At 40.4% G+C, this 27,696-nt stretch overlaps 1 protein-coding gene across 6 annotated transcripts in view; it reads right to left on the bottom strand.

Annotated features, from left to right (window-relative positions):
- LOC134349723 (inositol polyphosphate-4-phosphatase type I A) overlaps positions 1-27,696 on the bottom strand; it is a 271,499-nt gene that overhangs the window by 94,829 nt on the left and 148,974 nt on the right. For 5 of the 6 annotated variants that reach the window (XM_063054480.1, XM_063054481.1, XM_063054479.1 and 2 more), the window contains 6 exons: positions 14,389-14,563; positions 12,487-12,531; positions 8,279-8,397; positions 6,151-6,267; positions 1,025-1,104; positions 72-183 (listed from right to left, as the gene is read on the bottom strand). In XM_063054480.1, coding sequence (XP_062910550.1) covers positions 72-183; positions 1,025-1,104; positions 6,151-6,267; positions 8,279-8,397; positions 12,487-12,531; positions 14,389-14,491 — 576 coding nt within the window. In that variant the 5' untranslated portion in view covers positions 14,492-14,563. Of the gene's footprint in view, positions 1-71; positions 184-1,024; positions 1,105-6,150; positions 6,268-8,278; positions 8,398-12,486; positions 12,532-14,388; positions 14,564-16,150; positions 16,308-27,696 lie in introns of all 6 variants that reach the window. The other variant, XM_063054477.1, reaches the window with a different exon arrangement.

Genomic DNA, 27,696 nt, shown 5'->3' with positions numbered 1-27,696 from the left:
ACTAATTCGAAAAACGAAAATTAGTTGCATCATTTTTTTTACATTGTCATGCTATTATCTGGAACACTTACCCTCCCATTAATGGTATCAGGTGATCTGCTCACAGGAATCTTGTCTCCAACTTTGTCCTCCATCTGCCATGCTATTACAGTAATATTACCCACACGTTCATTTTCAGCAGACCTATATGGATAAAATATATTTGGCATTGAAACACAGTTACGTGGTGGAGAAAGGAAGGAGAGAAACAGAAAGCCAAACGAGATTAATTTTTAACTTGTTTAGAAGCTCATTAAGACTGGTCACACCTATTTATTTTTCACTGTTATGCTGGATATATTCTGAAGATATGAATTTGATGCAGCAGTTGGCGGCCACCCTCGAACTTACTCCACTATTTAATACCACACCTGATCTCATCATAACCTCAATTCTGCTTGAACTTCTGTCACCTTTCACCCTGCCGCCTTAAGTATCTATCTGTCTCTGTATCTGATTCCGTCATCCTTTGAGGAATTGAGCTTATAAAGAAAAAAAATCCTCATCTGACTTAAATGGACAACCTCCTGATTTTAAGCAGTGACCCCAAGTTCTAGATTCATCCACAAGAAACATCTTTAACAGAGCACTCAGTCAAGACCCCACTCGTACCTCTAATCTGCAGCAAATACAAGCTGACTCAACCCAGTAAAACCTTCTGGCTGAAGGCTTGATAACTGGGTGAACCCAGATTTGAGGCAAATGACAAAAAGAGAAAAAATCCAAACTGGACATGGAATATAAACCTTTAGAGACAGTACCTAAAATATAATGGAAGCATGTTTGATACCAACTTGCAAAAAAGCAACAAGAGAAAACGAAGCTCAAAGAGTTGCAGGCCCTGGGGATAGCATAGGAGTGAGGGAAAAATTGGGTGTTTGATTGAACTGATGCGTATAAGGAGCATGAGTCGCTTTCTCTTCTATGGAGTCCTATAAATCGCACAGCTATTTAACTAAGGTCCAATAAGATGCACATTACTGACCTTAGTGTCAGGTGCAATCTGTGATTCTTTTCCTTTAGCAAATCCTTTACGACATATGTTGCAGAACCCAACAGATACATCTAGAAAATAAGATAAATATTAATTAGGCAAGTAGTACAAGCTCTTGGCTTGGAATAAATTTAAATATTTCAGTTCAAACTAACGAGAAAACTAAATGACCATTAAAATATTGCTGCTGAGTCGAGCCACATTTTAATGATTGGTCTAAAAAAAATGCCAGAGGGAATGGGAGATGTGTGCAGGTGAGAATGCAAGTGGGGTTGAGTAGAATCACATGGTTTGGGTGGGATGGAGGAACAGGGCACAAGACAAAAAGTGCACTTAAGCACCCAAGGTCAGGACTGAACTTAGATTTTTGGAGCTCTTAGCCAGCAATGCTACATCCACACATGACTGGAGGAACTCAGCATATTCTGTCTCAGTAGCCTCCACCATGATAACATGAACATCAATTTCTCTCCCTTCCCTCCTTATCTCTTTTACCATTCCCCATTCCGGTTACCCTCTCAACCCTTCTCTTCTCCTCACCTACCCACCACCTCACTCTGGATCTCCTCTGCCTTTCGTTTTCTCCTTCTTCAGCCCTTTACCTCTTCCGCCTATCACCTTTCAGCTTCTTACTTCATCAACCTATCTCCACCCACTTTACCATTCACGTGGATTCACCTGTAACCCGCTAGCTTGTCCTCATTCCTCTCCCCCTCACCTTCTTATTCTGACTTCTGTCTCTTTCCTTTCTAGTCAGTTGAAGCATCTCAGCCCGAAATGTCAGCTGTTGATTCCCCTCCATTGATATTACCTGACTTGCTGAGTTCCACCAGCATTTTTAGTGTTTTGCTCAAGATACAACTATTGTCGTCAGAACTTCAGGTAGTGATGAGGAGGCGTACAGAAGTGGGATAGATCAGCTGGTTGAGTGGTGTTCCGGCAAGAACATTGTACTCAACTTCAGTAAGACCAATGATTGTGGACTTCAGAAAGGGAAAGTTGAGGGAACACACATCAGTCCTCATCGAGGTATCAGAAGTGGAAAGGGTGATCAAGTCCCTGGGTGTTAACATCTCTGAGGAATCCTGGGCCCAACATGTTGATGCAATTACAAAGAAGGCACAACAGTGGCTAAATTTCATTATGAGCTTAAGGAGAATTGGCATGTCACCAAAGGCACTCACAGATTTCTACAGATGTATGATGGAGAGAATTCTAACTGGTTACATCACCGTCTGGTACGGAAGGGCCATTGCAAAGGATCAAAAAAAGCTGCAAAGTTGTTAACTCAGCCAGCTCCATCATGGGCACTAGCCTCCTCAGCATCCAGGACACCTTCAAAAGGTGATGCCTCAAAAGGCAGCTTCCATCATTAAGGACCACCATCACCCAGGACATGCTCTCTTCTCATTGCTACCACCAAGTAGGTGGTACAGGAGCCTGAAGACATACACTCAAAAATTTCAGGAACAGTTTCTTCCCATCCGCCATCAGAATTCTGAATGGACGTTGAACCCAAGAACGCTACCTCAGTACTTTTTCTAAATGAATAGATAATGAGCCAAACTGTGCTGGTAGCTATGCTGAATGGTTTCCAAACTGAAATCCCATAATGAGAGTCTGGCACCTAATACCATATTTAGTTTTGTAGGGGAGGCAATTTATCAGTGTGCCCGAAAAGAAATGCAACATAGTATTGTTGGGATTCAGGGCCAATTTCCATTCATATACAATATTGCTTCAGTATTTGTTAGGTTGGACTTTGGTAATTTTGAACATAATTGTGCAAGAAACAGCATATCTTAACCAGGGCCTGGGTGTGTTACTGGCTTACTCCTGGATTACAGACACAGGGCTATAAAAGCTTATAAAAATTACTAACAACGCAGAGGGCATCATGGAAATAGCATGTATAGGAGGTTGATAAGTGACTAAGACAATAAAATGGCTCTGGATAAAAGGGAGCTTGAGAAAGTTTTGAGTAAAGGTTGCTCTGAGGATATTCCAGAAAGCAAAGGTAAACATCCATGGGGTTAGTTTACTGGAAACAAATGCCTACAAAGAAATTGAATAACTTTTTAAAATATTGCCACAGAACATGTCAAAGTTAAAATCAATCATCATGTCACACACAAAAAAACAGCCCTTCAACTCACCGTCAATACCTACCATTAACCACAAGGAGAATATGCAAACCATATTGTGCAGCACTCAAGTTCAAGAGTGAATCCAGCTCTCCAGCATAGTAAGGCAGCAGCTCTAATGCTGGCCACAGTGCCACTCTCTTATACATAAAATATTCAATTCCCAGAGCCACCTCACAACTCTCAGCCACCCCTTCCCAACAGCTACCACTGTGTACCTTCACACCTGCCTGATAGCCTGAACCTTCATAAGGATTTCATTTTTTTGCTTTAATAAGTAGTTTGAAGCCCCAAAAGTTTTTTTTTATTAATTAACACTCTTCTCGCTGCTACATGAGGAAGGAGGTACAGGAGCCTCAGGACCCATGTCACCAGATTCAGGAACAATTATTACCCCTCAATCATCAGATTCTTGAACCAGAGGGGATAACTTCACTCATCCCAAAGAATGAACTGTTCCCACAACCAATGGACTCACTTTCAAGGATTCTGAATCTCATGTTCTCAATATTTATTGTTTATTTATTTATTAGTAGTATTTTTTGGGTTTTTTTCTTTTTGTATTTGTACAGTTTGTTGTCTTTTGCATATTGATTGTTTATCCGTCTTGTGTGCGTGTTTCATTGATTCCATTGTGTTTCTTTGTATTTACTGTGAATGCCTGCAAGTAAATGAATCTCAAGGTAGTATATGGTGACATTTATGTACTTTGATAATAAATCTACTTTGAACACTATATACTAAACTGACATTACAAGTTAATCTCAAGCGTACAGCAAAAAATTACAGTCAAGCTAGTAATTAAGAGCATAATCATTGCCTGACTTTGCCTCTCCTGAATTCAGTGCACTGAGCCCAATTGCACTGCTGCAACTTGCAAATACATTGAGAGCGAATAAGGAAATGAACTTCTGGCAGCCCTGGCCTGCCAGCTCCATTCTTTATCAGCTCACTAATCACTGAGCCACAAAGGGAGTCATCAATGCTTGGTTAACATTGAAAATCGTTTTTTCACAAAGTTTAATCACTGTTGCATAAATGTTTCCAAAGAAAATTTCCTACTTTACCCCATTTGATTCAACAGAAAATACAAGATCATAATGTACAAGGTGCACGGTCATGTTCAAAGTTAAAAGCAAATTTATTATCAAAGTATATATATGTCACCATATATAACGCTAGATTCACTTCCTTGTGGGCATGCTCAGTAAATCCAATAACTATAATCAGACATCCCACCTCTCCCGGAAGTTCTGGGAGTCTCCCGCATATTAATAGTGGCTTCCTGATGCCCTCAAATTATATACAATATCCTGGAAATCAATTTTTTTGAGAGCGAGCTAGTGAGAGAGAGCAAGAGAGCGCGCACGAAAGAGAGCGAGTGAGCATGCGCGCCATGGGAGAGTGTTCCAAAAAAAGAAAATATAAAACCTACGTCACCCCAGACTACCCTAAAGTGTACCCCTGCCTAATAGGGGTCAAAAATAATGACAGTGTTGCTCACTGCACTGTTTGCAACAGTGACTTTTCTATTGCCCATGGTGGGTTAAGACTGTAAAAGACAAGTTGAGGTGAGTTTAATAGGTGTCATTCGTTCATTAGCATTGCTAATGTTATTTAAACTACCTGGCTGGCTGCTAAGGAGCTACTCTATTGCAGACATCCCACCTCTCCTGGAAGTTCCCGGAGTCTCCCACAAATTGATGGTGCTACCTCCCTGAAATGAGTTTTTGCAGGGTGGGATGTCTGCATAATAGAATCAATGAAAGACTGCACCAACCAGTGTGCAAAAGACAACAAACTGTACAAATAGAAAAGGAAAGTAAGAAAAAGAATCCCACGATCACACGCTGGAAAGTCTGGGTCACTTGGCTGTACTTCTACTCCCTGAGTATAGGCAGAGACTATTTGCATCACTAGTAGTGAGGGCCAAGAAGGCACATACAAGGGAAGCACAGGAGTGCTCACTTAATTATTCACACATATAATATATTTATTTATTTTAATACAGTGGTATGCAAAAGTTCGGGCACCCTGGTCAAAATTTCTGTTACAAAATTTATGTGTGTGTGTGGATGTGTGACACACATATATACATACATGTACACACATACAATATATATTTACAGTTTTTATTATGCATTGCATTGTACTGCTGCTGCAAAAACAATAAATTTCATGACATATCCTGATGATATTATATGTTCTGATTCAGAGAAATAATAATAATAATAATAATAATAACAACAAATAAAGAAACAATAAATACCGAGAACATGAGATGAATGATGAAGGTACTTGAAAGTGAGCCCACAGATTGTGGTGGGGTAAGTGAGGGGGTAAGTGAAGACGAATGAAGTTATTCCCTTTGGTTCAAGAGCCTGATGATTGAAGGGCAATAATTGCTCCTGAACCTGGTGGTGTGAGTCCTGAGGCTCCTGTACTTTCTTCCTGATGGCAGCAGCGAGAATAGAGCATGTCCTGGGTGGTGGGGGTCCCTGATGATGGATGCTGCTTTCCTGCAACAATGTTTTGTGATGTGCTCAATGGTGGGGTTGACTTTATTCATGATGGACTGGGCCATATCCACTACTTTTTGTAAGATTTTCTGTTCAAGGGCATTGGTATTTCCAACCAGGCATTGAAGAAGTCGCTCAATATACTCTCCACCTCTCATCTATTGAAGTTTGCCAAAGTTTTAGATGTCATGATGAATCTTAGCAAATTTTGAAGTAAGTACAGGCACTGCCATGCTTTCTTTGTCAGTGAATAGATATAATTCACAGATATAAAACTGAGGAACATACTGCAACTCTGATCTTGCTTGATCTGGCTTTTGAATTTTTTTTTATAACAGCATATTAACAAAATTTCATTTCATAGAGGTAAATACTATAAATACTGATTTTTGTATTTTCGATAGTATATTAACAAAATCTCATTTCATACTGAGGTAAATACTGTAGCACTTACAGTTCCCTGAGATCTGTCCTTGACATCGTACACTGAAAGTTTCATTTGTGTCATTTGATTAATGAGAGAATCCTGGAAAAACGCAACACTGCTTAGAAAAATGGGATTGTTGGTACCCTGTGAGAAGAGAAAAGAAAAACTATTGAATTTGAAAAATAAAATCTTGAAGAGCGCAAAAAAAGCACAAAATAGTTTATTAAAAATATGGAAGGACTGTATTCAGTTTGGAAATGATTTTGCCCATACATAACCTAAATGTGTTCTTCCTAATTATACCTCAGCCTAACATCTCAACCTTGTATGATAACTGTTCATCATCTGCTGACTAACAACATGCTTTGTAATGTATGTAATTGTTATACGTTTTATTTTGCACCATCTTAAATTTGTAATTCTCTTGACTGTTTATATAATTTGAAATAACTTGTATTTGCATTTTGATTTTAAAATCTGAAAACATCCAGAAACACTTCAAAGTTGCAGTTAATCATAAAGTAAGTCTGATCAAGAGAGAAAATATCAGCAACTAAAATTTTGCTAAAGATATGGGTTTCATGGAAGTCAAGTAGGCAAAAAAATGGGATTTAGGCAGGTTAGTTACACAGCTTGGAACAGAGACGGTTGTAAACAGAGTCAGCAATGTTGAAGGAAAAAGCAGTGTAAGGCACAATGATGTCAGAGGATCTAGCCCTGAGATTGTTGCAGAGAAATGGGTCGTCAACATTGAAAAGTTTTGAACATAAAGAAAAATATTTACACTAGTGCTAGCTGGACCCAGGGAATCAATACAACACATGGGAACAGAATATAGAAATCATCTGTCAATTAACATCCTGTGGAGCACAGAAAAAGGAAGACCAACAAGGGAAACAATGGAATAAGTCAAATCTGGAAATAACAAAAACATACATATGGATGGGGATGATGAGTTATGGAGATGGATGTAAATAGACTTTGTAATTAAAGGGTTTGTGCAATTATAATTTATCCCTAAAAACTCATACTGGAATTCATCTCATTACACGATTACACATCACTGATCATCTTGCAAACACGAAGAAATCTGCAGATGCAGGAACTTCAAGCAACACACATAAAAATTTCTGGTGAACGCAGCAGGCCAGACAGCGTCTATAGGAAGAGGTACAGTCAACGTTTTGGGCCGAGACCCTTCGTCAGGACTAACTGGTTATCTTGTGTACAGAGATTTCAAAATATCTCATGGAAATAAACAATTTTTTTAAAAAAACATGTTCAAGTGGGGAGAAAGTGGCTGAAACTAAAAGTGCAAATTCTGAAGGATATTTAAAAAAATAGATGACACCAGAATGAAGCTGAAGTAAACAAGAAGATAAAAATTTTGTGGCTTCTTTCAAAGGTGAAAGTTCATCTTTAATATTTTGGAAGGAGATAAAAGGGTAGAAATAGATATTCACTGAGTTCAAAACTAGGAATAATTTGTAAAAGAGGCCATCTCAAAATTCAAGAATTCAGATTTCATTTCTTTAGACAGTAATTGATGACAACATGAAACATGATGTATTTAAGGAGAATGGTTTGCTACCAACCACTTGTTCTTCAAAAACTCTTAAATTCTCTTGAATGTGTAGCTAAACAGAGGTCCAAGATGTCCTGAAGGTCTTATGCAGTGTATTCAACTGTCCATACCATTGCTAGACTCAGAGTTTATCAGCATTTTACCAGAAGAATGCCAACCCCAAATCAATTATTTGCTTATTTTATACTTAATTGCTGAATCATGTTTTATTGTCTATTTAATTAACAATATTTTTGAGTAATTCTTTGTTGTCTTACTTAATCTATCTCAATAGTTTTTAAATATCTCTGATGATCAGAGGGAATTTAACAGTCAGAAAGTTGTTACAGGCAGCTGTGTTTTGGGATGAATGTCCACAATACAGTTCAAAATATCAGCAAACATGAGGATCATGGGAGATGTTTGGGAGCAGTTTAGTGGAAATTGAATTGGGAACTCAAGTTCAGGAACAGAACAGAACAGGAGCCACAGACAAATTTTGTCTTGATTTACATGGGGAATCAGTGAATTGTATCGTACCAATTGAAACTTAGTGACTGAGTCTTCCATAATTTGTTGGGAGAAACTTACCTCTATTATCTCAGTTTGCACATGCTTTGTCCAGAAAGCTTGTGGAGGGGTTGTCACGCTTACTGCTACAAAACTATTTGGCTTCCGGTCCAAGGAGGGAGTGATCAACTCACTGCATGCTATTTGTATGCAAACAAGCAGAAACTATTTAATTACTATTCAAGCAGCAGTGAATTTGTTAAAGATTTACATGCTTACTATACAGTACTAGTGAAACAACAGCCAAACATCCCTTTAAAAATATCGCAGAACAATTATTTGCTAAACATTTTTAAATTGGCCTATTCCAAATATGTAATGTATATTTCATAGTAGATATTAGAAACATAGAAAACTTACAGCACAATACAGGCCCTTCTGTCCACAAAGCTATGTCGAACATGTCCTTACCTTACAACTACCGAGGTTTACCCATAGCCCGCTATTTTTCTAAGCTCCAAGTATCCATCCGAGTCTCATAAAAGACCCTATCGTTTCCGTCTCCACCACCGGCAGCCCATTCCATGCACTCACCACTCTCTACATAAAGAACTTATCCCTGACATCTCCTCTGTACCTACTTCCAAGTACCTTAAAACTATGCCCTCTTGTGCTAGCCATTTCAGCTCTTTTTCCCTCTCACTATCCACACGATCAATGCCTCTCATTATCTTGTACACCTCTATCAGGTCACCTCTCATCCTCCGTCACTCCAAAGTGAAAAGGCCGAGTTCACTCAACCTATTCTCATAAGGCATGCTCCCCAATCCAGGCAACATCCTTATAACACTCACAACACGCTGGAGGAACTCAGCAGGTCGGGCAGCATCTGTGGAAAAGATCGGTCGACGTTTCGGGCCGGAACCCTTCGTCAGGACCCCAGCAACTGCAGATTATTTTGTGTTTACGAACATCCTTATAAATCTCCTCTGCACCCCTTCTATGATTTCCTTGTCCTTCCTGTAGTAAGGTGACCAGAAATGAGCACAGTACTCCAAGTGGGGTCTGGCTAGGGTCCTATATAGCTGCAATATTACCTCTCAGCTCTTAAACTCATTCTCACGGCTGATGAAGGCCAATGCACCGTATGCCTTCTTAACTATAGAGTCAACCTGCGTAGCAGCCTTGAGTGTCCTATGGACTCGGAGCCCAAGATTCCCTTGATCCTCTACACTGCCAAGAGTCTTACCATTAATACTATATTCTGCCATCATATTTGATCTACCAGAATGAACCACCTAACACTATGCAGAATATGACCTGTCTACAACCACCCTGCCTTCTGTGGGCAAGCCAGTTCTGGATCCATAAAGCAATGTCCCCTTGGATCCCACGCCTCGTTACTTTCTCAATAAGCCTTGCACGGGGTGCCTTATCAAATGACTTCCTGAAATCCATAAATCATAAATGTTCATAAATCCTGCCTCTCAGGATCTTCTGCATCAACTTACCAACCACTGAATTAAGACTCACTGGTCTATAATTTCCTGGGCTATCTCTACTCCCTTTCTTGAATAAGGGAACAACATCTGCAACTCTCCAATCCTCTGGAACCTCCCCCATCCTCATTGATGATGCAAAGATCATCACCAGAGGCTCAGCAATCTCCTCCCTCCCCACAGTAGCCTGAGGTACATCCCATCTGGTCCCAGTGACTTATCCAACTTGATGCTTTCCAAAAGCTCCAGCACATCCTCTTCCTTAATATCTATATACTCAATCTTTTCAGTCCGCTGCAAGTCATCCCTACAATCGCCCTCACCAAGATCCTTTTCCGTAGTGAATACTGAAACAAAGTATTCATTAAGTACCTCTGCCATCTCCTCCAGTTCCATACACACTTTTCCGCTGTCACACTTGATTGGTCCTATTCTCTTGCATCTTATCCTCTTGCTCTTCACATACTTGTAGAATGCCTTGGGGTTTTCCTTAATCCTGTCCACCAAGGCCTTCTCATGGCCTCTTCTGGCTCTCCTAATTTCATTCTTAAGCTCCTTCCTGCTAGCCTTATACCTTCTAGGTCTCTATCATTAACTAGTTTTTTGAACCTTTAGTAAGCTCTTCTTTCCTTCTTGAGTAGATTTACAACAGCCTTTGTACACCGTGGTTCCTGTATCCTTTCCCAGTCTCATTGGAACGTACCTACGCAGAATCCCATACAAATATCCCTTGAACATTTGCCACATTTCTTCCATACGTTTCCCTGAAAACATCTGTTTCCAATTTATGCTTCCAAGTTCCTGCCTGATAGCCTCATATTTCCCCTTACTCCAATTAAACGATTCCCTAACTTGTCTGTTCCTATCCCTCTCCAATGCTATGGTAAAGGAGATAGAATTGTGATCACTATCTCCAAAATGCTCTCCCACTGAGAGACCTAACACCTAACCATGTTCATTTCCCAATACCAGATCAAGTGCAGCCTCTCCTCTTGTAGGCTTATCTACATATTGTGTCAAGAAACCTTCCTGAACACACCTAACAAACTCCACCCCATCTATACCCCTCACTCTAGGGAGCTGTCAATCAATATTTGGGAAATTAAAATCTCCCACCACAACAACCCTGTTATGATTACGCCTTTCCAGAATCTGTTTCCCTATCTGCTCCTCGATGCTCCTGTTACTATTGGGTGGTCTATAAAAAACACCCAGTAGCGTTATTGACCCCTTCCTATTCCTAACTTCCACCCACAGAGACTCTGCAGACAACCCCTCCATAACTTCCTCCTTTTCTGCAGCTGTGACACTATCTCTGATCAACAGTGCCACGCCCCCACCTCTTTTGCCTCCCTCCCTGTTCTTTCTGAAACATCTAAAGCCAGGCACTTGAAGTAGCCATCCCTGCTCCTGCACCATCCAAGTCTCTGTACTGGCCACAACATCATAGCTCCAAGTGCTGATCCACGCTCTAAGCTCATCCGCTTTATTCTTAATACTCCTCGCATTAAAATAGACACATTTCAAACCATCAGTCTGAGCACGTCCCTTCTCTATCGCCTGCCTATCCTCCCTTTCGCACTGTCTCCACACTTTCTCTATCTGTGAGCCAACCTCTCTTCCCTCCGTCGCTTCTGTTCGGTTCCCACCCCCCAGCAATTCTAGTTTAAACTCTCCCCATTGGCCTTTGCAAACCTCCGCACCAGGATATTGGTTCTCCTCAGATTCAAGTGCAACCCGTCCTCTTTGTACAGGTCACACCTGCTCCAGAAGCGGTCCCAATGATCCAGAAATCTGAATCCCTGCTCTCTGCTCCAATCCCACAGCCACGCATTTATCCTTCACCTCAGTCTATTCCTATACTCACTGTCATGTGGCACAGGCAGTAATCCCAAAATTACTACCTTTGAGGTCCTGCTTCTCAACTTCCTTCCTAACTCCCTGTAGTGTGCTTTCAGGACCTCGTCCCTTTTCCTACGTATGTCGTTGGTACCAATATGTACCACGACCTCTGGCTGTTCTCCTTCCCACTTCAAGATATTGTGGACGCGATCAGAAACATCCCGGACTCTGGCACCTGGGAATCAAACTACCATCCACGATTCTTCCACAGAATCGCCTGTCTGACTCCCTAACTATAGAGTCCCCTATCACTGCTGCCATCCTCTTCCTTTCCCTACCCTTCTGAGCCAGAGGCGCGACCACAGTTGCTCCCCCCAGGAAGGCCGTCTCCCCCAACAGTAGTCAAACAGGAGTACTTATTGTTAAGGGCACTGGGATACTCTCTAGGATCCGCTTCTTGCCCTTCCCTCTCCTGATTGTTACCCACTTATCTGTCTCCCCAGGCCCCGGAGTGACTACCTGCCTATAGCTCCTCTCTGTCACCTCCTCACTCTCCCTGACCAGACGACGGTCATCGAGCTGCATCTCTAGTTAGTAACGTGGTCCCTAAGGAGCTGCAGCTAGATGCACCTGGTGCAGATATGGTCAGGTTGTCTTCTATAAATTTCTATATATTGTCCAGAAGTCTTCTAAAAATCAAAATACAACCATTTTGCACTCAAACTCCAGTTAGCTGCTTACACATCTCATCAAAACCTTTGTCTAGCAAATATGAATCAATATTAGAGTTACTGAATAACAAATGTGTACAGCCAACCATTCTTTTCTATATTGAAGATGTACGTCTAACAAGAACTGATCAACCAAAGAAATTGAGAGGAGAAAAGTACAAATGTAATTGTTTGAAGCAATCTCAAATAAGTAATGAAACAATTGTCTAATACTCACCTAAACTAAATTCCAAAATAGGCTCATCTGGATCCTGGCTGTTAGCTGGAAAACAGTTTTATCAGTAGGTTAGATCTTCAGACTACTGACAAATACAGTAAATTATTAGGTTAAATATCCAGATCCTTCAAATTCAAAATAATCATAAAACCAAGTTTATAAGTATCATATATTACCAAAGTTTACTGAATCTTAAATTGAATCAGGAATAAAATTTATAATCATAATGATGTACTGGACTTAAATTGGAGGAAATCAACTTTAAGTTAATTCTGGAATTATGCCTTTAATAAGCTTACATTTTCCTCTGGTGTGCAATTACAAAGCACTGACCAGACTTGTTTGTTCATTAGAGCAACCAGGCATATTACTGAAGCTTACACAGGAAAGAGTATAATCACAGTGAATTAAAATTTTTAAAAAAACAAGAACAAATCGGCACTGTCATATTATTCTTATTATTACTTTGTCATACTCTAACCAAATTAAAACCGTTAAAGGATTGGCATTGCACTAAGCAGGAAATGTTTTATATACTGGGACAAACAAATCTCGACCATTCATGCTTGATTCTGGGTTCTTGTTAATAAATCTCAGTCTGAACAGCAGAGTTACCTCATTGTTTCACTTGCTTGCTGAAAAATGCAAAATAAAGATAGAAAATAAGGGTACCTTGGCAGGTAGGCCATCTATTTTGAGGAGAAAATGAAGTGAACTAATTAAGACTTTATGAAGCAGGTATAAGGTCAAACAGGCTGCAAACTAAATGTTATAAATGAAGAAGTAAAAAGGAAGTTAACTGAAAAGGTAGTGATTGTGAAAATAGCAATTTTCTTGTTCTTACAGGAACATTCACTCAGCTTCAACTCTACACAATTTATATAAAGAGATGAAAGATATTATTGTCAAAATTGCTGATAACACAGATAGGCAGAAAAGTTAGTTACAAAGACGACATAAGGAGGTAGTACATACAAGTGGGAAATTGAGGATAATGTAGGAATATGCCCATTTTAGCTGGAAAAATAAAAGGATATGTTATCTAATCATTCGGAATTTGCAGTGCTGTGTAGAGGAAATCTGGTGAATGATTTGCACGTTAGCAGGTACAGCTAACAATCAGGAAAGTTAACGCAATGTTGTTTGTTTTCAGGGGGAACCGAAAACAAAAGTAGATCTTCATGCCAAGCATTGGTGAGTGCAGAATCAGAATCAGGTTGATATCACTGGCATACAGTATGTCATTAAATTTGTTGTTTTTCAGCAGCAGTATAATGCAATACATAATAATAAAAAGCTATAAATTGCAATAAGTATATATATAAAATAAATAAGTAGTGCAAAAACAAAGGGAAAAGAATTGTGAGATAGCATTCATGGGTTCATTGCCCATTCAGAAATCTGATAGCAGAGGGGAAGAAGCTGTTCCTGAAATGATGAGTGTGTCTCTTTAGGTTCCTGTACCACTTCCTTGATGGTAGCAATGAGAAGAGGGCATTTCCTGGGTGATGGGGGTCCTTAATAATAGATGCCACCTTTTTGAAGCATTGCCTTTTAAAGGTGTGCTGGATGCTGGGGAAGCCGATGATGGAGCTGGCTGAGTTTATGACTTTCTGCAGCTTTTTCTGATCCAGGAGTACTGTTGTTTGGTCTCCTTATTTAAGAAAGGAGGTTAATGTGTTAGAAGCAGTTTGGATAAGGTTTGGAACGAATAGCTGATCTTATGTGGAAAGGTCGGACAGCCAAGTTGCTGGAATGTTTAAAAATGAGGAAAAACTTGATTGAAATATGAAAGATTCTGAGGAGCCTTAGCAAGGTGTATGTGTTCTGGCTGTGGACAAATCTGTAATTTAAAGAGAGCTCAAGCCAACAAGTTGCATATTTGCATTATGCAAAACTCACCTGCCAATGATAAGTTTAACATATCTGAAGACAGATCAAATGTCGAAGCTCGTTGCATGGTCCTGGCCTTATTGTGCCGAGGACTTTGCTCATTTGTTGACATTTTTTCATGAGTATTATCTTTCTTTCCTTCTGCTAGTCTTCTAATTTCTTCCAAAGCTCAAGTCACAGGTTCCTAATGAACAACAGAGAACATTTAAAGGTTTAGAATTTTCAATCATAACCAGACAAGCAGTGTGATAACTACTTTCCTTTACTGTATGGCTCCTTTGGTATCTGGTCTCTGAAAAATACCAGTACAAATAATCTTCATACATTATTCTCCAAGAGATAGTCATTTCCATCATAGATAGCATATTGATTTACTGAAAAAACTCCACTCTACAGAAAGCAGCTCTTGAAGTCCGTAAGAAAGTGGACCACCAAGATTGAGAGGTCTCAGGAGATGACAACCATTATTTTGGAAATTCTTACAGCAGTAGCACATTACCTTAAAGTAAAACTACCTTGCATTTTCAAATCTGTAACACAGAATCAATTTGTGTGTTCTGATTTGGAGTTACAAACCATATCGTGCATTAAACGTTTCGGCTCATCAAATGATTATTTGACAGAACTATCCAATTAACCCTGTACCTTTGTTCTTTTCCCATATAACCATATAATAATTTAGCCCTGCACATTTTTTCTTTTCAGATATAGAAATGATTTTACTAACTTGCCTAATACAGATTGTTCTGCTTGTATAAGATTTCTTCCAGTTCGTTCTACAATCATTTTAAATGTCTGTCCTCTAGTAACAAACTCTGCTGTCTGTAGAAATATTTCCAGTTTATGACTTAGTTATCTTACTAAATTCCAACAGATAGGGGATTCGTTATAACAATGTTGGAGGCAATTATCCACATTAGGGTCTTACATGTTAGAAAGAATTACTCAATTGGGTCAATAGCCATAAACCTGAGGTTGTATGAACCTCATTCCAGGACAGAATCTCAGCAGCAATTCTGGTTTGCATAAAGGTTTCATCCAAGCGTTTTTTTTTTGTTTTGGACAGAGGAAGAGGGGTTAACAGCATTTTCTGACATGATCAATGAGAAGCAGCTTAAGTTTCATTTTGTCTCCCTAGGAGTGGTAAAAAGACCATAAGACATAGGAGCAGATTTAGGCCATTCTGCCCATTGAATCTGCTTCACCATTCCATCACAGCTGATTTATTATCCCTCTCAACCCCATTCTCCTGCCTTCTCCCAATAAATAAGACCAATGGGTGGGTGGGAAGGGAGGGCAGAGAAGGTTGACAAAGAACTGGTAAAAACAATGGTCATTTCTCTTGTAGTTTCTGAAAAGCAATCAAATAGTTATAAACAAGAAATGCAAGAGAAATGTTAATGGCATTATTTGAAAAATGGTATCAAATGGAGGACTGGGTTGAGGAAAATAACCACAATACTTCTATATAAAAATTAGTTTTAATTTCTCTGACATGATTTTAATACAGTTCAATTTCATACAATATTATGAGCTTTATATTAACTGTGATTGAGATCACACTTTTTGGTAAATAAGCAACATTTAAATCCAGCAAATGAAATAACTTAACACCCCATTGCTATCACCCTTCATTAATAATTCATAATATTGATTCTGAGCAAAAATACCAGGAATGGATGTTATTATTAGAGGAAATCACCATATCTTGGGATTTTAATTACATATCTTGGAATGTAGGTTTATTAAAATATTCTTACAAATTGCATACCCATGAATGTCAGCACTGAAGAACAATATGTAAGTTCACACCAGTAACTAGCCACACAACAAACCCAGCCAGTCTTCACCAAGAGGAGCCCAAGGAGAAAAGAAACATGCATCTACTGTCCTCTTACATAGCACTGATAACTTGGCCCAAAGGATACCTAGTGGAGAAAACATTTAATTAAACTGTAGCAATGAGATCAGAATGAATCAATCAATACATATCTGACTTATCAAAAGGTCAGACATTGATAGACATAAATAATCTGTAGATGTTAGAAATCTAAAGCAACACACAAAATGCTGGAGGAACTTAGCAAGAGCATCTATGGAAATGAATGAAGAGTCAACATTTTTGGCTGAGACCCTTCAGCATGATTGGAAAGGAAGGAGGAAGGTGCCAGAATTAAAAGGTGGAGGGAGGGGAAGGAGGATAGCTAGAAGATGATAGATGAAGCCTGGTGGGTGGGAAAGGTAATGGGCTAGAGAGAAAGGAATCTGATAGGAGGGAAGAGCAGACCACAGGAGAAAGAGAAGGAGAAGGGGACACAGTGGGAGATGAAAGGCAGGTGAGAAGAGGGAAGGGCCAAAATGGGGAACAGAATATTGATATACCATCAGTTTTGTGTGTTAACTAATTAAATGCAAGTATGGAAAGTGACAAAAATTACAACACAGGACAGCTATTCATATGCTAGAAATTTGTTTTATTTACTCCAGATCTTCTCACAAAATGATATAGCATCAAGATCAAGGCTAACCCTAATTGAGCATGTTTACATGAAACGTTGTCTTAGGAAAGCAGCATCCATCATCAAAGATCCTTATCACCCAGGCCATGTAATTTTCTCACTACTGCCATCAAGTAGAAGGTACAAGTGCCTCAGGACTTGCACTACCAGGTTCAAGAACAGTTACCACTCCTCAACCATCAGGCTCCTGAACAAAGAGAATAACTACACTCATCTATTGAGATGTTCCCACAACCAATGAAGTCACTTTACGGACTCGATCTTGTTATTTCATGCTCTCATTATTTATTGCTATTTATTTATATTTACATTTGTACAGTCTGTTGTCTTCTATGCCCTTGCTCTCCCATTGATCCTGTTTACAGTTACTGTTCTATAGATTTGCTGAGTATGCCCGCAGGAAAAAGATTTTCAAGGTTGTATGTGGTGACCGGTATGTACTTTGAAAATAAATTTTACTTTGAACTTTAAACTTTGAACCAGCATTACACATTAAATCAAATTCTGTATATTTTAGAACAACACATTAGAAGTTCAAGGAACTCAGTAGGTCAGGCAGCATCTATGAAAGGAATTGGACTGTTAACATGTTGGGTTGAGACCCTTCTCATGACTGAAGAAAGAGGGCAGACAGGGATCCATTCTTTCCAGTCCCTATCTGAAACACTGACTATCCATTTCACCCGTAGGTGTTACCTGGTCTGCTGAGTTGCTACAGATGTTTGTGTATTGCTGCAGATTCTAGAAACTGCAGTCTCATGTCTCTGTATACATTTAATTATTTTTCTAGGACCTTTTTTTAAAAAAATTAAAATCCACTCTCCATTATTCTTCAAAAATGTGACCTCCATTTTATTTGTATGTCATAAACCAGATGTTCAATTTGTATTTCTTCCCACTTAAAAGAAAAATGGACAGCAAATGCATTAACAGCTTGGAATTTACCAGTAGCAAGCAGGACAGAAAAGGTAGGCTGCGGTGGAGATTGCAAAAAGACATTGAGATCGTTTAGAAGTTTGACAGTACTGCAAAAGTACTCTTGTTTTGTGGTTTTATCTTACAATTTTCAGTAAGCATAGTGCTCACAAAACAATGATGTAACTTTGCTTTTGGAACTTGAGTGCAAAATACTTTGGCTTCACAGCATGGAGGGGGAGCCTTGTTTTTGACAAATGTGAGGGGAGAACTCTAAAGATAAACTATAAAGATCTCTAAACAGAAGTAAATGTGCAATTGAATGGAAAAATATACAATCACTTCCTATGTATTTTCACATGACAACAGCAGACTTATTTTGCTTTTCTTGCACACACAACTTCCTTGTAATAGAGCTCTCATATCTAACCAATGCAAAAACCCCTTATGCCATTTGGAATGACTTACTTGACCTATTTCTTCTCAATCAGTAATTTCATGGAGATCTTACGCAAAGATAAATTACTGAAATTAGTTTCCTTTCAAAAGCACAATTCAAACCATCTCCTAACAAAAACACCACATGGGGGCATAGTATACCAATCAACTCCAGCCATTATGCCATAAAATTAAATTAGGCAAAATGCCAGCGAGTTTCAATTTAGGCATCACAAAGTAAGTTAAACAATAACTCATAACAGAAAAATGGATTAGTTCAACCTCCGGGTTGAAATTAAAATTCCAAATATTTTCTCTTTCCTGTCTTCCATAGTGACAACCGTATTCTTTAGTGCATGAAGATTGACACATGAAAAATCTGAACAGCTCATTAACATACTTTCCAAATTCGTTAATCCCTCAGCTCCTCATAAAATTTATTTACAAATTATCCCATTATCTAAAATGTATCAACGTCTATTTTGCCTGTATGTTCAAAAAGCCATTTAAAATTTTCCCGGTTTGTGAGCTCTTCTGTGAGCACAACCAAGTGCCGTATCTTTAGTTATAAAGAGAGAAGAAGCACACTTAGTCAGCAACCTAGCAACCACAAACTATGTGAAACAAAGGGTAACAGCCATAAAGTGCTGGAGAAACTGAGCAGGTGACACAGTACCCTTGGAGGAGATTAAACAGTCAACGTCTCCGGCCGAGCCCTTCATCAGGACAGGAAAGGAAGGGGGAAGAGCCCAGAATAATAAGTGGGGGGAAGGGAAAGAGTACAAAGTCGGACAGTGATAGGTGAAACCAATTGAGGGCGATAGTAGGTAGGTGGGGGAGGAGGGAATGAAGAGAGAAGTTGGGAAGTGATAGGTGGAAAAGGTAAAAGGCTAAAGAAGGAGGAACCTGACTGGAGAGGAGAGTAGACCATGGGGGCGGGGGCAGAGGACAGGCACCAGATAGAGGTGATGGACAGGTGAGGAGAAGAGAAGAGGTAAGAGTGGAGCCAGAATAGGGAATGGAAAAGGAGAAGGGGATGAGAGAGTAATTACCATAAGTTGGAGAAATCAAGGTCCTAGATACTAATGATAGTATTGATGAGCGTGCTTAAAAGTTGCAGCTGTATAGGACCCTGGTCAGACCCCACTTGGAGTACTGTGCTCAGTTCTGGTCGCCTCACTACAGGAAGGATGTGGAAACCATAGAAAGGGTGCAGAGGAGATTTACAAGGATGTTGCCTGGATTGGGGAATATGCCTTATGAAAACAGGTTGAGTGAACTCAGCCTTTTCTCCTTGGAACGATGGAGGATGAGAGGTGACCTGATAGAGGTGTATAAGATGATGAGAGGCATTGATCACGTGGATAGTCAGAAGCTTTTTCCCAGGGCTGAAATGGCTGCCACCAAGAGGGCACAGGTTTAAGGTGCTTGGGAGCAGGTACAGAGGAGATGTCAGGGGTAAGTTTTTTTTTTACGCAGAGAGTGGTGAGTGCGTGGACTGGGCTGCTGGCGATGGTGGTGGAGGCAGACATGACAGGGTCTTTTAAGGGACTTTTGGATAGGTACATGGAGCTTAGAAAAACAAAGGGCTATGGGTAACCCTAGTAATTTCTAAGGTAGGGATATGTTTGACACAACTTTGTGGGCCAAAGGGCCTGTATTGTGCTATAGGTTTTCTATGTTTCTACGTTCATGTTGTCAGATTGGAGGCTTTCCTCTTACCCTTGTGGTTCAGAAGGACCTACAGTCTACAAGTGAGTGGATTTGAATAAATCAAAGACCGTGGAAGAACACAAAACAAAACTATACAAATTAGTGGATTTGGATGAATCAAGGACAGCGGAAGCAGACAAACCAATTGTCTTTGTCCACTCCCATTTTGTGAACTCTGCACTGATTCTTGCTCTGGGATAATTGAATTAGAGCAATTAAATGTGGACACAAGGAGCTTCAGGTAGTGACCTGCTAAACCTGAGACGAGTAGCTATTTATTATGTAAAGAGCTACTACCAAAGAAACAGCCGTAATGTTCGTGCTGTGTCTACAGCTCTGCAGTTTCAAACGGTCAAGTGCAGAACAGATTCCATGCCAAACCATTATGTATCCAGATAGGATGCTTTCATTAAAAATTGCATCAATAAAAAATGATAATACAGGTCGACCTTCACTAATTCATCTACCTGTAATCCGGTTCCTTTGATAATCCGGCATTGATTTCAAATTTTCTGCACAATTGTAATTTCAAATTTCACAGTCCACCGTACCAATCTGCTGCGCATCGTTTTGGTTGCGCTAGATCTGTTCACGTATTGGCACACTTTTGTAAGCACAGACAGGCGATTTCTGCTTGTTTTCCTGCATCTATTAATATCATTAGCTCTTTTTTAGCCCCAGTTATGGGCCCAGTGAGTAAAGGAAATGCACCTTGTGCTGTGAAGCGAAAACGCCACACATTATCCATTAAAGATAAGGTTGAACTCTTGAAAAAACTGGACAGAGGTGTATCGGTGAAAAGCTTGTGCCAGTGTTACAACATTGGCTCTTCCACAGTGTACGATGTCAAGAAACAGAAAGAAAAACTGCTACATTTTTTTTGCTGATAGAGGCTCAAAGAAACAGATGTGCATAAGAAGAACAATGAAAGACGGAAGAAGTTTGGAACTAGATAAAGTGCTGATAACATGGGATTTAACGTGAGACTTTCTATTGACAGGCTAATTAAATTGACAGGTGAATTGCTGAAAGGATTAGAGCAACAATGTTTTATAACTGAGCAAGAAATAATGAGTGTTTATATGCTGCAGGATAAGCTAATCAGAGAGAGATAAAAATATATGAAACAGCTTATTTTGGTAGATATGTTCAAAAAAATTGCTAGAAAAAGTGCAACAGGGGAGCTAACACTTCAAAATCCAGTGCCACCAACTTCTGCTCACCCAGATGTGCTGCCACCAACATCAACAGTTTTTGAAGAAACTGTTGTGCCAGTTTCAGCAGCAGTTCCTGATGCTTCACTCATTTTTCAAGATGAAGATGTTGATGATCCTGACAACCCCACACTTGCAGACATGTAACTTTGCCTGAGGTATATTAAACGTCTCACTTTAGAAGCGGAAGTGCTCAACTTTTCTGTACAAGTTAATTCCTGTACATTTACCTGTACCCTTTATTTTATCTGTGCCTGTACAGTAGTGGTCACCAACCTTTTTAAGCCCAAGATCCCCTACCTCGACCTTAGTGAAAGGCAAGATCTACCTACTAAATCGTTTAGAGAAAAAACAACTCAGATTGTATTTCCAATTTGAGGCCTTTTATTTGGGCTAATTGTATTTGAATTACATAAAATGCTTTTGTCAAACTTTCAAATTAATTCAAACAAGAAAACACTGTAATTAGCATATCAAACAGGCCATAGCTGTCTTTAAGAATATTACAATACTTCACACCTTTAATTCTAAGTTTCATTATTTAATTTTATTTCAACACGAAAAATAAATGAATAAAAATTGACTGTTGCACTCAGTGTGATGACTGGGGTAGTTCCCTGAAATTTGGCTCGTAACTACAGACAGCCAGTCTGAGACTGTCTGTAAGGTGTCTGTCAGTAAGACAGCTCCTGTACTTAGATTTAATAATTTTCATCTGTGAAAATGAAATTTCACATAGGTAAGTTGACCCGAAGTAGGCAATGACTTTTAGTGCACATGTAGTGAGATGAGGAAACTTCTCCCTGCTGACAAGCCCCCAAAAGTCACTGTCCCTTGATCTTGCTTTAAGCTTGATGTCATTTTGCAAATCAATTATTTCCATTTCAGTATCACTTGGCACACCAAATACTTGCTGGAATTTGGCTGCTATCTGTTCCATATCAATCAGCAGAAATGGGTTTGAAATAAATGCAGCAATATCTTTCATGATGTTTAACTCCCCAAAATGCCGATTGAACTCTATTGCTAGTTTGTCTAGGTAAGCACAGTACTGCTCAGGGCGAAAAGCATTTTTTTCCTTGATGGCTTGTAGCACTTTTTCCAAGTTGGGAAAGTGTGTCAACCTCCCATTCTTTAAATTTGAAACTCAAACACCGTGCTTGGCCTTAAACGCATTTACTGCGCTTATCATGTGGATTAGATGTCAGTCTTTCCCATGAGCTTGCTGTTAAGTGCGTTTAATTTAGCTGTTAGGTCTGTCAGAAACCCTAAATCCAGTAGCCACGCATCATCTGACAGTTCCTCATGCTCCTCGTTTCTTGTCGACAGAAAAGTCTTTATCTCAGGCAGCAAGTCAACAAATCGTTGCAGCACTTTGCCGTTACTCAACCACCGAACACCAACATGAAGAATTATGTCTCTGTAAGCGGCGTCGAATTCATCCAATAACACCTTGAATAAGCGGTGCTGAAGCGCTTTTGCTGGAATCATGTTTATCAATTTGGCCACCAGTGTCATTTCAACGGTCTTTTTTTAAAATCGGAGCAAGAGGCTGAGAGTGAAGGAGTAAAGGAATCTCAGAGAGAAGTCATTTTTTTTGACACTGCTCAGGGAAAAGAGGCTAGATTGCGCAGGGGCATGACATAGAGCGCCAAAGGTTTAAAAAAAACGACCACCATATACAGCGGGCAGCGAAGTGAGGAGGAGCAGAGTGGGACGGGTTTGGCTCAACAGGCTTCAGTGTGAACAAGCAGAGGCGAGGGTAGGTTCCGGTAAGTTTTGTTTTGTTTGTTTAGAGTAGAGAGAATGCCAGGCAGGATGTTGGACTGCTCCTCTTGCAGGATGTGAGAAGTCAAGGAGGCCTCTGGTGTTCCTCACGACACCTGCAAGAAGTGTATCCAGCTTTAGGGAGCTGGAGCAGGAATTGGATGACCTCCAGATCATTCGGGAGAATGAGGTGTTTACAGATGGTAGCTTCAGGGAGGTAGTTACACCAAAGTAGCAGTGCACGGGTAATTAGGTTACCGTCAGGTGAGGGAAGGGGAAAGGGCAGGCAGAGCAGGGTTCCCCTGTGGCCATTACCCTCAACAAGTATACCAATTTGGATACTGTTGGGGGCGATGACTTACCTGGGACAAGCTGAGTCTGGTTTTGCAGTGCAGAAGGGAGGGTGGAAGAAGAGGAGAGCGGTAGTGATAGGGGACTCGATAGTTAAGAGGTACAGACAGGCGGTTCTGTGGTCGTGACAGAGACTCCCGGATGGTTTGTTGCCTCCCAGGTGCCAGGGTCAGGGATGTCTCTGATCACGTGCACAGCATTCTGAAGTGGGAGGGTGATCAGCCAGATGTCATGGTACACATCGGTACCAATGACTTAGGAAGAAAGAATGAGGGGGTCCTGAAGAGTGAGTATAGAGAGCTTGGTAGGAAGTTAAAAAGCAGGACCTCGAGGGTGGTAATCTCAGGATTGCTACCTGTGCCATGTGCCAGTGAGGGTAAGAATAGGATGCTCTGGTGGATGAACACGTGGCTGAGGAACTGGTGGAGGGGGCAGGGTTTCAGATTTCAGGATCATTGGGACTTCTTCTGGGCCAGGTGTGACCTGTACAAGAGAGACAGGTTACACCTGAAGTACAAGGGGACCAATATCCTTGCAGTGAGATTTGTCAGTGCTATTGGGGAGGGTTTAAGCTAGATTTGCAGGGGGATGGGAACCAGAGTGCCAGAGCAGATAGTGGAGCAGGGGTGAAAATAAATGACATTAAAAGTTCATGCAAAGTCACAAATAGAAGGGTTGTGTGTGGTGGTAATAATCTTCTGAGGTGTGTCTATTTCCATGCAAGGAGTATTGTGGGGAAGGCAGACGAGCTGAGGGCGTGGACTGACACATGGAATTACGACATTATAGCCATTAGTGAAACTTGGCTGCAGGAGGGGCAGGACTGGCAGCTTAATGTTCCAGGGTTCCGACATTTCAAATGTTCCAATGTTGAGGCAGAGGAATGAAGGATGGGGGGGCGGGTGGCATTGCTAGTCAGGGAAAATGTTACAGCAGTGCTCAGGCAGGACAGATTAGAGGGTTTGTCTACCGAGGCCATATGGGTGGAGCTGAGAAATAGGAAAGGTATGACCACAGTAATATGGTTACATTATAGACCATCTAATAGTCAGCGAGAATTGGAGGAGCAAATCTGCAGTGAGATAGCAGACAACTGCAGGAAACATAAAGTTGTGATAGTCGGGGATTTTAATTTTCCACATATTGATTGGGATTCCCATACTGTTAAAGGTCTAGACAGGTTAGAGTTTGTAAAAGGTGTTCAGGAAAGTTTTCTAAATCAGTATATAAAGGTACCAACTAGAGAGGATGCAATATTAAATCTCCTAATAGGAAATGAATTAGGACAAGTGACAGAAGTGTGTGTAGGGGAACACTTTGGTTCCAGTGATCATAACACCATTAGTTTCAACTTGATCATGGATAAAGGTAGATCTGGTCCTCGGGTTGAGGTTCTAAACTGGAAGAAGGCCAAATTTGAAGAAATGAGAAAGGATCTAAAATGTTCTCTGGCAAGGATGTGATTGGTAAGTGGGAGGCCTTCAAAGGAGAAATTTTGAGAGTGCAGAGTTTGTATGTTCCTGTCAGGAATAAAGGCAAAGTGAATAAGAATAAGGAACCTTGGTTCTCAAGGGATATTGGAACTCTGATAAAGAAGAAGAGAGAGATGTTTGACAAGTATAGGAAACAGGGAGCAAATAAGGTGTTTGAGGAGTATAAAAAATGCAAAAAATTACTTAAAGAAATCAGGAGGGCTAAAAGAAGACATGAGGTTGCTCTGGCAGTCAAGGTGAAGGATAATCCAAAGAGCTTCTACAGGTATATTAAGAGCAAAAGGATAGTAAGGGATAAAATTGGTCCTCTTGAGGATCAGAGTGGTCGGCTATATATGGAACCAAAAGAAATGGGGGAGATCTTAAATGTTTTTTTTTGCATCTGTATTTACTAAGGAAACTGGCATGGAGTCAATGGAAATAAGGCAAACAAGTAGTGAGGTCATAGAACCTATACAGATTGAAGACGAGGAAAGTGCTTGCTATCTTGTAAATCAGAGTCGATAAATCCCCAGGACCTGACAGGGTATTCCCTCGGACCTTCAAGGAGACTAGTGTTGAATTTGCAGGGGCCCAGGCAGAAATATTTAAAATGTCGGTACCTATGGGTGAGGTGCCGGAGGATTGGAGGATAGCTCATGTTGTTCCTTTGTTTTAAAAAGGCTCTAAAAGTAATCCAGGAAATTATAGGCCGGTAAGTTTGATGTCGGTAGTAGGTAAATTATTGGAAGGAGTACTGAGAGAGAGGATCTACAAGTATTTGGATAGACAGGGACTTATTAGGGAAAGTCAAGATGGCTTTGTGCGTGGTAGGTCAATTTTAACCAGTCTGTTAGAGTCTTTCAAGGAGGTTACCAGGAAAGTGGATGAAGGGAAGGCAGTGGATGTTGTCTACATGGACTTCAGTAAGGCCTTTGACAAGGTCCCGTATGGGAGGTTAGTTAGGAAGATTCAGTCGCTAGGCATACATGGAGAGGTAGTAAATTGGATTAGACATTGGCTCAATGGAAGAAGCAAGAGAGTGGTAGTGGAGGATTGCTTCTCTAAGTGGAGGCCTGTGACGAGTGGTGTGCCACAGGGATCAGTGCTGGGTCCATTGTTATTTGTCATCTATATCAATGATCTGGATAACGTGGTAAATTGGATCAGCAAATTTGCTGATGATACGAAGACTGGAGGTGTAGTGGACAGTGAGGAAGGTTTTCAAAGTTTGCAGAGGGATTTGGACCAGCTGGAAAAATGGGTTGAAAAATGGCAGATGAAGTTTAATACAGACAAGTGTGAGGTATTGCACTTTGGAAGGACAAACCAAGGTAGAACATACAAGGTAAATGGTAGGGCACTGAGGAGTGCAGTAGAACAGAGGGATCTGGGAATACAGATACAAAATTCCCTAAAAGTGGCATCACAGGTAGATAGGGTTGTAAAGAGAGCTTTTGGTACATTCGCCTTTATAAATCAAAGTATTGAGTATAAGAGTTGGAATGTTATGGTGAGGTTGCATAAGGCATTGGTGAGGCCAAATTTGGAGTATTGTGTGCAGCTTTGGTCACCAAATTACAGGGAGGGTATTAATAAGGTTGAAAGAGTGCAGAGAAGGTTTACAAGGATGTTGCTGGGACTTGAGAACCTCAGTTACAGAGAAAGGCTGAATGGGTTAGGACTTTATTCCCTGTAGCGTAGAAGAATGAAGGGAGATTTGATAGAGGTTTGCAAAATTATGATGGGTATAGATAGAGTGAATGCAAGCAGGCTTTTTCCACTGAGGCAAGGGGAGAAAAAAACCAGAGGACATGGGTTAAGGGTGAAGGGGGAAAAGTTTAAAGGGAATATTAGGGGGCTTCCTCACACAGAGAGTGGTGGAAGTGTGGAATGAGCTGCCAGATGAAGTGGTAAATGCGGGCTCACTTTTAACATTTAAGAAAAACTTGGACAGGTACATGGATGAGAGGTGTATGGATGGATATGGTCCAGGTGCGGGTCAGTGGGACTAGGCAGAAAAATGGTTCGGCACAGTCAAGGAGGGCCAAAAGTCCTGTTTCTCTGCTGTAATGTTCTATGGCTCTATGGTTCTATGAAAAAAGTCCACAACCTTCCCAGCCAAGGCCTGCTGATGAATCACACAGTAATAATCCAGGAAGCTGGGAAAATCAGGGTCATTACGGCAAGATGCTATAAAACCAATGCGCACACCACACATTCCATCAGTAGTAATTGCCACCAGTTTATGAATGAATTTTCACGGACATATTTTTTAAACTCATTGTAAATATCCTCACCTCTCGTTCTCTCCTTTAATTGGAAAGGAGTGAGGAAGTCCTCCTTTGTTGTAAAATCCTGGAAAGCCATTCTGACAAATACAACAAGCTGAGCTGTTTGCATTACATCCAGGGCTTCATCGAACTGTAGTGAAAATTATTCACAGAGTGACAAGTCCTTTAACACTTGTCGATCCACGTCCTTTGACAGTGACTCTACCCTCCTCGTCACTGTTGCAGAGCCAAGCTGTATATTATGTATTGCGGTTATGATGTCATTTTTGTTTTTAAAGTCATTAAAAACAGTCTCTGTGGTAATGGCCATTGCTTCCTTGAATAAATCGCCATCTGTAAAAGGCTTCTTGTGTTTAGCCAAAAGGTGATTTACACGAAATGATGCTTCAATAGCAGCCTTATTTAGAGCAGCATGTTTTGTGAAAAACGATTGCTGGGCCTTCAACCCTGATTTCAGCTCCTCAACTTTCCAGGCACGAGTTGCGCTCTTTGGGGGGTAGGTGTCTTTAAATTCCTGGTGGTTGGTGTGGTGCCGCTCCAGATTCCCTCTTTTAGTCAGTGCTTGTGTTTGGTGGCACCACATACATACACACTTGTCTTTCGCCAAGGTAAATAGAAATTCCTCTTCCCATTC

The sequence above is a fragment of the Mobula hypostoma genome, chromosome 7 (assembly GCF_963921235.1).
Source record: "Mobula hypostoma chromosome 7, sMobHyp1.1, whole genome shotgun sequence".
NCBI lineage: Eukaryota > Metazoa > Chordata > Chondrichthyes > Myliobatiformes > Myliobatidae > Mobula > Mobula hypostoma.
Note: the sequence above shows the minus strand (reverse complement) of the source record. Positions and strands in the feature narration are given on the sequence as shown.